The sequence below is a fragment of the Carica papaya genome, chromosome 3 (assembly GCF_054855325.1).
Source record: "Carica papaya isolate Zhongbai chromosome 3, ASM5485532v1, whole genome shotgun sequence".
Taxonomy (NCBI): domain Eukaryota; kingdom Viridiplantae; phylum Streptophyta; class Magnoliopsida; order Brassicales; family Caricaceae; genus Carica; species Carica papaya.
In genome coordinates this window covers 36,078,104-36,089,691 of record NC_142311.1, presented here as the reverse complement: position 1 = coordinate 36,089,691, position 11,588 = coordinate 36,078,104, and the positions used below count along the sequence as shown (strand labels likewise).

General features: G+C 33.0%; 1 protein-coding gene across 1 annotated transcript; it reads right to left on the bottom strand.

Moving 5' to 3' along the window:
- Positions 1 to 1,289: 1,289 nt before the first annotated feature.
- On the bottom strand, positions 1,290 to 6,770 carry LOC110816298 (putative DUF21 domain-containing protein At1g03270). The gene is made up of 13 exons (XM_022044437.2): positions 6,403 to 6,770; positions 6,111 to 6,187; positions 5,868 to 5,951; positions 5,668 to 5,781; positions 4,872 to 4,955; positions 4,602 to 4,673; positions 3,567 to 3,634; positions 3,181 to 3,268; positions 3,016 to 3,089; positions 2,557 to 2,932; positions 2,245 to 2,291; positions 2,071 to 2,152; positions 1,290 to 1,749 (listed from the first exon to the last, which is right to left on the bottom strand). The coding sequence occupies exons 1-13, from the start codon at positions 6,644 to 6,646 to the stop codon at positions 1,711 to 1,713; spliced, it is 1,449 nt and encodes a 482-aa protein (XP_021900129.1). The 5' UTR covers positions 6,647 to 6,770; the 3' UTR covers positions 1,290 to 1,710.
- Positions 6,771 to 11,588: the final 4,818 nt, after the last annotated feature.

Below are 11,588 nucleotides of genomic sequence, written 5' to 3'. Positions count from 1 at the left end.
AATTCTTTTCATGGGGCATGTACTTTATTTTGTATAAGCTCTGAAATTCTATCACCATCGTGGATTAATCTTGATAAAATTAATAAATACAATTAATTTTGTCTCATTATTTATTATAATTTTTAAGTTAAATGTTATCTCACTCATAAGAACACAATTTTTATTAATTCTATCCTAGTTTTAATAAATAATTATATTTTTAGTAGAGATTAAAGTGTAACGAAAAAATTAAATTATATATTTTCCTAAAAATTGAGTGTATTATAAAAACACTTCTTAAAAAAATGGATACAAAATTTATTTTGTAAATTATGTTACAAGTGATTCTAGTAAAATAATAAAAAAATTATTAGTTTTTATGGTAAAATAATACTTAATACACTTTTTAACTACATAAATCACAAAATATTTGTCAATATAGAAAAAGAACATGTTTAAAACTAACAACTTTTTTTGAGCTTTTAACAATTTAATGTTAAACATATTTTTTCTTATTAATACAATCATCTTCAAATTACTAAATTCCGAAATAACTCAATAAAAAATTTGTCTGCTTCTCTCTTTCTCAACTTGACTCGATAAAACTACTAAGAAAAACTAAATTCTTCCAATATACTATGTGCAGAATATAATTTCTATTATCAATTAAAAATTTGGTACAAATATTGTTTATATGAACAAAATTATATGAAAGTAAAGACATTTTTAATAAAATATAAAAAAATAAAAAATTATTATACCTTCTAGGATGAATGATATGTAAAGAAATTTATGTAGTATATAATTTTAGTATTTGTAACCAACTAAAACATCACGGAGGAAATGTAATCATCATTAAATTCAATTTTTATATTTCGCTTTATAATAGAAAGAAAAAGAAAAAGATGAGTTTACTTTTGACTATAACTGAACGAAAATAAAATAAAACAAAACAAAAACTTATACCAAAAAGATGTTTGACTTCTCATATTATTTTACTAAAATTCTGAGATTAGTTAGAAAGTATTTACTAATTCATTTGATTCTTAATCATAATATTTTTCTTTTTTTTTTTACCAATGAACTTCCGGTTTTAGATTAAAACACAGTTTTGTGTCCGATATCTGATTTACAATACATATAATTTTTTACTACTCTTTCCAATCCGAACTTTTTTAAGACCTCAACTAAGAAGAACCATTTATTTATTTATTTATTTTTTTAAAAAAATACAAATCATTCGATTTGATATTCCAAAAATTTTAGAAATCTTTCTTGGAACATCCACATTGCAGAGGAAAAACAAACTATTCAACTAAGTCCTCGATAACATTAATGTATCAAGGCAATGGAAGCAAACATAATAACGCACTCGAGGAACCGAAATTTATCCTCCAAATATTTACAAGGATTCCTGACTTTAGTATGCACAAAAAAAAGTAACAAAAGGGCATATTTGTATAGAAGGTTAGCATCGAACCCACCAAAAAAAAAAAAAAAAAAAAACGTGAGTCCCCAAAAGAGATTCACTGTCTGGAGGACGTGGAATCATATAATTTTCCAAGAACGAGATACATGCAACACGTGAACTGGGCGCCCTTACTACGAGGGTGAAAAAAGAAAAACCAAACAGAACGAAACAAAGTATAGGATTTGGCAAAGTTATAGAGCCATCTCTTACCGTTCAGAAGATGATCTGCCAGATAACTGAAGAGTATATGTCATCCTTGACTAACTTCTTTGTGTTTGTCCCTGCCTACCCTGATTACCCTGCAAGGAAATTACAAATTCCAGATCAGTTCATGACTGTTGTAGAATTCTGCGGCAATAGTTTCTTGCCATGTATACTATTTTCAAAACTTTAGCTCATATGAATGCATGTGCTAATATGTGTGCGTACAATGCTACTCAAAAAGATAATGCTTGTGAGTGGATATTTCCATAGATGCTTGGCCCCTTCATGGAGGTTTTGGACTAGTTCAAATTTGATAGGATTAGTAAGTGCTTGTTAGTTAGATATGATCTTCCACTAAAAAAAAGTGACAATCTTGTTTAACTTTGTATGGTGTGTGTCGAATGTTGTTCACTTACAGTGGACTTTTGACCAGTCAGTCTCCGATTTGATGGAGCCCGTGCAACGGATGATGCAGCAGCAGCAGCAGCCACTCGTATCCTGCAAAAGCCAAAATACATTTCTTACCAAAGTACTGAGGTAATTCTAACAGTAAATGGGAACCAGTCTCTGAAAACTCAAATCCGCAATACCGTTTATGTACATCAACATAGACATCAGTCTCATCAACAATTTCCTCCTGCCATGTAAATGGGAATCAGTAAAGAAGAACATTGTAATTAATATGGATCATGCATATGAAGAGAAACAGCACATACTCTTCCAAAATGGAATATGATGCATCATGCAAGTTACAGGAACAAATTACAGTGCAGTCTTAGTTAAATGAAGATGGAGAGATAGAGAGAAATAGAAGCATTAAGCCAACATAGTTTCTGCAAATTTTGGGCAGATGGGTCCTGAAACCTATAGATAATCCTAATATAAGTGCTGCCTGAGCTTACCTGCAGAAGTTCTTCGAAAACATCCTCCAGGGTGATGATGCCAATCACTTCTCCATCTTCAATATCCTCTGGTAAATAGGACAAGCAGTTTGGCGGAACACCATTTTGTTGAAAGTGGCTTAGGTTGCTTGCAATAGGCTTCGATGCTTTGTCAATATCAACGCAAAAACTTTCTAATTTATCATCATGCTTGGCTAGCAAGGGGATGTCCAACTCTGAATACCCATTGTAAGTTCCCTTTTCCTCAAAATTTTTGTCATTACTAATAAGGTGAGGGTTCTTTGTTTTGGCTTTAACTTTCACAACAGCAGCCATATGACTACTTCCCTTTTGAAACTCATTTAGGATATCATACAAGGGCATATCTGCTGGAACCCTGAAATTTACATGCACAAGATCACAGACTTCTGATTAAATAGAAATGGGAATAGAAGAGATAGTCCACAGAAAATGACATGCCTAGGTATTCTCCTGATAGAGACAGCACTGACAGGTGTTTCTGTCTCTGCTCGTACAGTGAGAAGACTTTTCACCTGGTTCTCAAAAAGAGAATTTCCACAATCAGATACCAAAAAGAAATGATTCAGGAAACTTGAGATATTTGCAACAATTTATCATGCTCACCAACAATAGTCCAATAACATTTTTTGTATTTCCAGAATAGACGGGGACACGACTATGGCCTCGGGCAAGAATTTTTCCAATTGCTTCCCTGTGTTTGGGAAAACAACTTATTTATGAACTTAGTATATATAAGTAGATATGGGGACAAGCTCTCCAAATAAGACAGGATTCTGGGTAACAATAAATCATTATTCTGCCTCCACAGATTGTTTAGAGTCTAGACCAGATATAATGCGATCTATATTTTGATTCTTTAGCTAAAATATATTTTTAGGAATTGAGCTTTCAACTTTGCTGTGGAAAAGATGACAAGGCAGCAACTTTCTTGCGTTCAAATAAAAACCAAAGAAGCAAAAGCAAGAAAAAGAAAAGGATGCCAGACTCACCAGTCCAGTTTGGAGTTGACATCCAAGGAAAATGTTGATTCAATAGGTGTCATAGCCTCCTCTGCAGTCTGTACACTTCAAAACAAAACTTAAGAAATTTTGATAACTTCATAGAAATTGACAATAATAGCAGCATGAATGCCTCAAAATTTTAAGGAACACAAAATACATTTCAAAAAGTAAAGAATCGGAATGATCTCTAGTGATACTTGCAACATGGAAGGCAACAACAATAAAAGCATGTTTAGCTCAGTTCCCACTTCAATTTTTCACCCAGTCCTTCACTTAAATACTAGACATTCTTGATGGATAGACTAGGATCAAAATTTTCATGTTCAAACTAAGTTACTAACTCTAGTCATAACATGAATTTCTTATTGATAATTTTTTATTCCTACCAGGACAGGTGGTAAATCAGAATTCACCCATCTTAAATTGAAAATAAAATTAAAATGATATTATCATTTTAATCTTACTCCACGTATTAGTATCTTGAACCAAACATAGCCTAAGAGTAAAACAAGACAAATACCACTTTAACCAGCACAATACAATAAAAAATTTGGATGTAAGTTGATGATTTTGTAAGTCAAACCAATGTACTTGTTACACTCAGAAGTCTATCAAACTATAATATGACATCTACATTATCAAAACATTCTTGAATTCATGAGCCTGCAAGTCAAGTCAGTTGATCTCATTGCCTCAAAAGTCTACATCAACCAAATCATAATATGACAACTTCATTATTAGAGTATGGCAATCTTGAAGAGTAAAATTGTCTTTCTGCATTTTATTTATAGGATGAGACTTTGCAGTGTTTAAAATGCCAATTTTGAGAGAGGTGTCTTATAACTAGAAGCAGACATCTGTTAGCGGAGATCACAACTCAAATGGTAACTTTATGTTGTTCAAATGAAAAGTCATTTAGAAAACAGGGAGATTTAAAGTATTAGAAATTTCCGTTGGATAAGATCTGCACTTGAACAAAATATGCTTTCAGAACACTTTTAATAATTAAGCAATAGCAGCTACCTTTTCAGTTAAATCCAGAGCTCCACTGATAATTGTTGTCTCATCATGTGTTAGTTCGCCTCCTTTTCCAGCCTAATTTGGATGGAAATAGCAAGTTAATGGAAGCGAAAAAGACAAGACACTTTTAATAATTAAGCAATTCCATGCACTTTCTGATGGCTGTGTATTGAGATGTCATATTATGGCATCACTTGTTATTGATGTTATTGGTGGCCACTGGATGCATGATGATGTTATCACAGTATCAGAATACTCATTCCAAATGGTTACCTCTTGGCCGTGTATTGAGACAAGAGCTTTCAATTGAGCACGCCTAAACAAAGCGTCATTGTGCCCAAGGACGGCATCCAGAACCTGAAACCACATGAAATTTGGTATATTCTCAATAGCTGCAATGAGAATTGCTTTCTGCTGAAAAGATTTGATTTTGAGGCTAAAAAGTTTTCTGGCAAAGCTGAAAATTCTAGATTGGCAACTCAGTTATCTGAAATTGTCAGCATTTGGAAAGCACCTTTATCTATTGATGGCAATTCAATCATTTGATATAGTCAGGATCTAGAAAAGACACCTCTCTACTGATCACTTGGGTTAGAATATCTAGATACTTGTGCGGCGCACTGTTCAAGGTACTGAAAAAACGAAGGGTTTCTTTTTTGTTAATCATTATAAACAAATAGTATATCACCTTGGCTTCATAAGCAGACAACTTTTTTTATCTGTTTCACTATGGTAAATATTAAGAAATTAAGTCTGTACGGAAATGATGAAGCTACTGTTTTGTTGGACAAACGGACATTCTTGAAGTAGGGATCAATTCCTTTTTAGACACTTTAATTGAGAACTAAGAGGTGCAATCTCAATTTTTATGCAATGAATGTGAAGTATCTTAGTCATGAAGTAATAAATTTGAAACATATCAGTTAAAATGATTATGCTCTAGATAGACGTGCACTTTTTGATGTTTACCAAGAGAACATTACAAATGTTTACCTCTATCTATGTCTCTATGTCTATCAGCTGTATTTTCAGAACAGAGTCAAAATTAAAAAACTTTGTACGAGATTACCTTTCCAATGGGATAAGAAATTGGGTAGCAAATGATCATCAGAATGCGGACTAGCCACACAAAATTTGCACCAACAGCAAGTCCATACCGAGAGCAGATAGCTTGTGGAATGATCTGAAGCAACATTGCAGATCATGAACAAGACTCGTATGGGCTAGAATATCAGGAAACAAGAACCTAAAAATGGGAAGTCAACGTACCTCTCCAAAAGCTAGAACAAATGTCACGGACAGCAAAACAGCCACAAAGGGATGAAAAATCTTATCAAGATATATAGGAAGGGCCTGAAGAAGCAAAATCAAGAACAGAACACAAATCAGCGAAACAATATAACTCTTATTCCTCGTAACGTCCACTGACATAAGAGTATCAACAAAGGAAAGAGTGAATCCATCTCCATATTTAGATTATTGAATAATAATTCAAAAAATAGAAATGAATACCTCCATGGCAGCTGCATTACACAGAAGCAGAGTAACAAGGAGTTGGTGTTGCTTCTGAACAACAGGTAGGATAATAGCTTCATGAAGAGAAATCAAGAATTACTATACATACATAACAAGAAACAACACTCTCCTTTGGTACCAGTAGGAACCTAAAACGCTCTCCAAGCAAAAACATCAACGGTGACATTATCAACAAACCAAACCCTAATCCAAGTACTTATAATCTCATAATAATCAGAATAACTCCTTTCTTTTTTAAAAATATAAAAACGCAGAGTTGTTAGATTACCGGCTTGCTTCTTCTCAGTGGAGGTGCCGCTTCGCTGGAGGATCTCGAGCTCAACAAGACCCATGGACATGAGCCCCAAGGTAAGGCCGGACATGATTCCCGCGAAAAGCACCAACAGGCAAGAGATACCGGCGTCGACGAACCACCAGGGCGTACCGAACGGGATATCGTCGGCCTCAAAAACGAAGTCGTTTATGGACATTATCGACCGAGCCATCAGCATCACATTCATCGCCGTCAACATGGAGCTTCGAGGCTGTCTCGGTTGCCGTTCCGGCCGTTGTTTAGCGTCACTAAAGAAGAAACGACAACGGCTCGGGAGTTACGAGAACTTATAACTAAGAATGGGACGCCAAAGCATTCAGTCAACTCCATTTTTGGCCTTGTAATTAATCGATTATGTGCTGTATAGTGTTGTACATTAATGGGCTAAAATTGCTTTTAGATGAAAAGGTGTACACTAGGTACAACAACTAGAAGCATTTTTTTTTATATTTTTTGGCGAAGAGGGAGTACCGAAAATGGAGAGTAGAGAATAATTTCCCAGAGGATCTGTGGCATTTAGTGCAATGCGGTTCCGTTGGCTTTATTTTAATTTTCTTTTTGTTTTTTGCTACGGTTTCACATTTTGTTCAGCTGAAAACTGTATTGTACTTTTCCACGAAGAAAAAAAGTTTTAGAAAAAAAAGAAATTGCAGTTTATCCAAACCTCTTACCTTTTTTTAAAAAAATTAAACAAGAAATTTTATTTCACTAATTAAAATATTATTGTATTTCACCGATTAAAATAAATTAAATATATTTGATTCTCTTGCTATTAGTTTCTTTAATAAATTAAAAATACACATGTTTATTTATTTTTCATTATTATATTACATAAGTACTCATGTTTTATATATTTCTAAATTTTATCTCAAATTAAGATTTATTCATAATTTTTTATAAAATATGTAATCATTGAATCTTAGGGTTAAACATAATTAATTAAATTAATCTAACTAAATGTATTTTACCATTATTTTACTCTAATTAAAAGTAACTTACTTCAATTATTAATTTTAGAGTACAGTAATGAATTATATATGTATGTATATATATATATATATATATATATATATACATGACATTTTTTAGGTGGACAATGATAATAATAACTTGACTGGCCATTATTTTCATAATTTATATCGGACCGAGTTAAACTTTATTCGAATCAACTTGGTATTAACTATTTTATTTTCCTCGTTAATCAACTTGCTATTAACTAAACTTATCGATTACAAAAGTGGCCACGTGTTTATGCCAACCACATTTCTTAAACATACGTAATACGTCTTTCTCACTCTTGTATAAAAATTAAAGAAGTCTTAATCATTTTTAAATTAAAATAAGAATAATTTATTAGCCTATGTAGAAGTTAGTTAATCCAAAATATTTATTTATTAAAATAAAATATTTTTAATAATGAAATTATGGTGCTACAATGGTATCACATTTAAAAATAATAATAATAAATAAGCGTATTGTACAAGTTAGAATATATGAATGTATATTCTAACTTGTTTTATCATGATTAACTTTACATGTAATTTTTTTTTTTTAAAAAAGTAGAGTTAACAAATTTTAACATAATTTATTTAGATAAATAATTAATTAAGTTGTTAACGGGCTCAAGCTTGCCTACTCGCTCAAAACCCCCCAGATGTCCTGCACCAAAACACACCGTTTCACTAACTAAGAGAGTGATACGGTGCGTTTTGGTGCACACTCATCAGGTGGGACGAGCATAAATAACGACTCCATTTTTGTTTTTCAACCTTCAACCGCCACCCTTCAAAACCCTATCTACTGTGTTTTTCTCGTTTTGCAGGTGATCAGTTTGGATATTTCGTGCGTTATTGAAGTAAATTGCCTCTCCAATAGAGTAGAGGTATTATGTATTAGTTTTCTTCCCTCTGTTTATGATTTGATACATTATTGAATGCAAACCTTAGAGTTTTAAATTGTCGGTGTACGTAGAATAGGAGATATTGATTTTTTTACATGGTATCAGAGTAAAAATTTATTAAAAAATCGATTTAGTTTAAATTTGAAAAAAAACAGGAGAAAAGGGAAAGAATTTATTCGGGTTGACCTAAACCCAAATCTAAAATTTATAAAAAAAAAAAAAAGAAAGGAGAAAGTGTAGAATCAGAAATGAATAACATGAAAAACTCCTTATTTTTTGAATCAAAACCCAAGTATGTTGCCTGTAATGGCTCTGGATCATACAGATTCGGATAGCCCATATTATCTAGACAAAACTCTAAACTCAAGCATGATCTTGGTCCCACAATTGCTAAACATAACCATTTATTACACTTGAGTCAGATTCATGCATTGCGCTTTAAGTATTCAAAACAAATTAAGGTTCATAGATGGAACCCTACTTGAGCCAAAGGATCCCAATGATCCACAAAGAAGACATTGAATATGATGTAATGACATTGTTATCACATGGATACAAACTATTTTAGCCCCTGATACTAAGGCCGACATAATTTATGCAGAAACTACTCATCACTTTTGGGTTGACCTCGAAGAGACTTTTGGTCAACAAAATACCTCCAAAATATTTGAGATAAAGCAGGCTATCATGAACCTCTCACATAACCAAGAACTAGTTAGGGTGTACTACTCAAAACTGAAAACTCTAATTGATGAATTAGTTAACTATGAGTCTATTCTAAATTGTGCATGAGGTGGATTAAAAGCTATTCAAGAATACCAAGAGAGAGACCACGTGATGAAAATTTTAATGGGTTTGGACCATTACAAGGCAATGAAAGCACAAATTTTAATGATAAAACCCTTGTCTAGCCTAAGAGATGTATTTTCAACAACAGAGTAAGAAGAAAATAGGAGAGAAATTTCAATGGACTCAGTAACCAACAAAGTTATGGCTTTTAGTGTTAAGGAAACAAACATGTCAAGAAAATTTAGAAATTTCAATAAAGATAAATACTATTGTACTCATTCCAAAAGAAGTGGACACTCATTAGAGAGGTGTTTTAAAGCAATCCAAGAAAAGCCATTTCTTCTAACTACAACATTCCAGGACACTGTTGAGATATGTTATAAGGTACCTGAATAGTCAAAGGGGTAGAGGCCTCAAGGGAAAATGTGTATGTTCCCTGGATAATTGACACTGGAGCATCATATCACATTGTTCACATATAACAATTAGATACTGAAATCACATCAAATACCATTTTTGAAGTTATATTGCCTAATAGTGTAAAGGTTGATGCCTCACATGTCGGGGCAATTAAGTCATGTAACGACATAGTTCTTAAAAATATATTATGTGTGCCATTATTTAATTTCAATTTAATTTCTACAAGAAGGCTAACACAAGATTGTATTGTTGTTTGCTTTTCACAAAAACATTGTGTTATCCAGGACCTTTTGACTTGAAGGACAATTGAAGTGGAGTTAAGAAGGGATTATATCAGCTCAATTCCACCACACCATTGAAAGAGACAACAGGATCAGCCTTCACTTGAGCAGCTTTCTGGGGCACTAGAGGAGCAAAAAAAATTGATTTGTGGCACTATAGGCTTAGACATCCTACACAATTTAAATCAATTTTTCATTCAAATATAATAAAGTCAAACAATTGTGAACTTTGTTATGTTTGCCCTTTGACTAAGATTAATAAACTTTCTTTTGATAATAATAGTAGTAGAACTTTAATATGAGGAGATTTTGTGTTGAATAAGGGATTTTTGCATCAAACTTCTTGTGTTGAGACACCATGACAGAATGGCAGAATCGAAAAGAAGCATCAACATATTCTTAATGCTGCCAGAGCGCTATAATTCCTAAGCGGTCTGGACACAAAGTATTGGAATGATTTCATATTAACTGCAATTTATCTCATTAATAGAATTCTCTCACCAGTTATAAATAACAAAACACCTTTTGAGATCCTTTATAGAAAGCCCTAGAAATGACCACCTGAATGTTGCATACAAGGTGCTAAGGTATATAAAAAGATATCCAAGATAGGGCTTATTTTACTCCATCTCCTCCAATTTAAAATTAAATGTATATACTGATAGCAATTAGGCAAGATGTCCTGATACAAGAAGATTCATCACAAGGTACTATGTACTTCTTGGAAGCAACATACTATTTCCAGATCTTCTGCAGAAGCAGAATATAGAACAATGGTAAGCATATGTTGTGGATTGACCTGGATTAGATATCTTTTAGATAATTTTGGGATTGAACATCCAACAACAACAATGTTTTATTGCAATAAAAAAGCAGCTATTCATATAGTCGCCAATCTAATTTATCACGAATGCACGAAACATATTAAACTAGACTGTCATTTGATCAGAAAAAAAATTCAAGATGGAAGCGTGATAATAAAACATATAAATAACAACCAACAACTTGCAGATGTTTTCACCATGTCTAGCTGGTTGCTCAAGTAACACATGATCAAGATCAGAGCAAAAAATATTTACTCGCCATCTTGAGGGGGGATGTTAATGGGCTCAAGCCTGCCGGCTCACCCAAAACCCGGATGCCCTGCACTAAAATGCACCGTTTCACTAACTAAGGGATTGATACGGTGCATTTCAGTGCACACTCACTCAGAAACCTAGCAACAACTCCTTTCTTCTTTTTCAACATTTGGTCGTCACCTTTAAAACCTCAGCCGATGTGTTTTTCTCATTTTGCAAGTGATCAGCTTGGATATTTTATGCGACATTGTAGCAAATCGCCTCTCCAACAGAGTACATATATTATGTATTAGTTTCTTTCTCTATGTTTAGATTACCGGTGTACATAGAATAAAAGATATTTCTTATATAAGTCTAACTTAAATTAATTTTATTCATTAATATCAAAACATGTGCAGCATGAGCCCATAGGCCAATTTCACAATCTCAACGGGTTGTGGTTACCTACAAAGGATGTATGATAACCCTACTCTATAAGGGCAGTTGTCATCTATCATGTTATCCTATTAATATTCCGTCTTATGTACATTCACCATGTCTCAAAACAATTAACTGGAAATTCTCATTCATGTGAAATTCATATATACATCCAATTCTCAATTATTCATGTGACAAATCGTGCCCTAGCAGGACCGAGTGTCATTCATCCTATTACTTTCATTTATAACACCA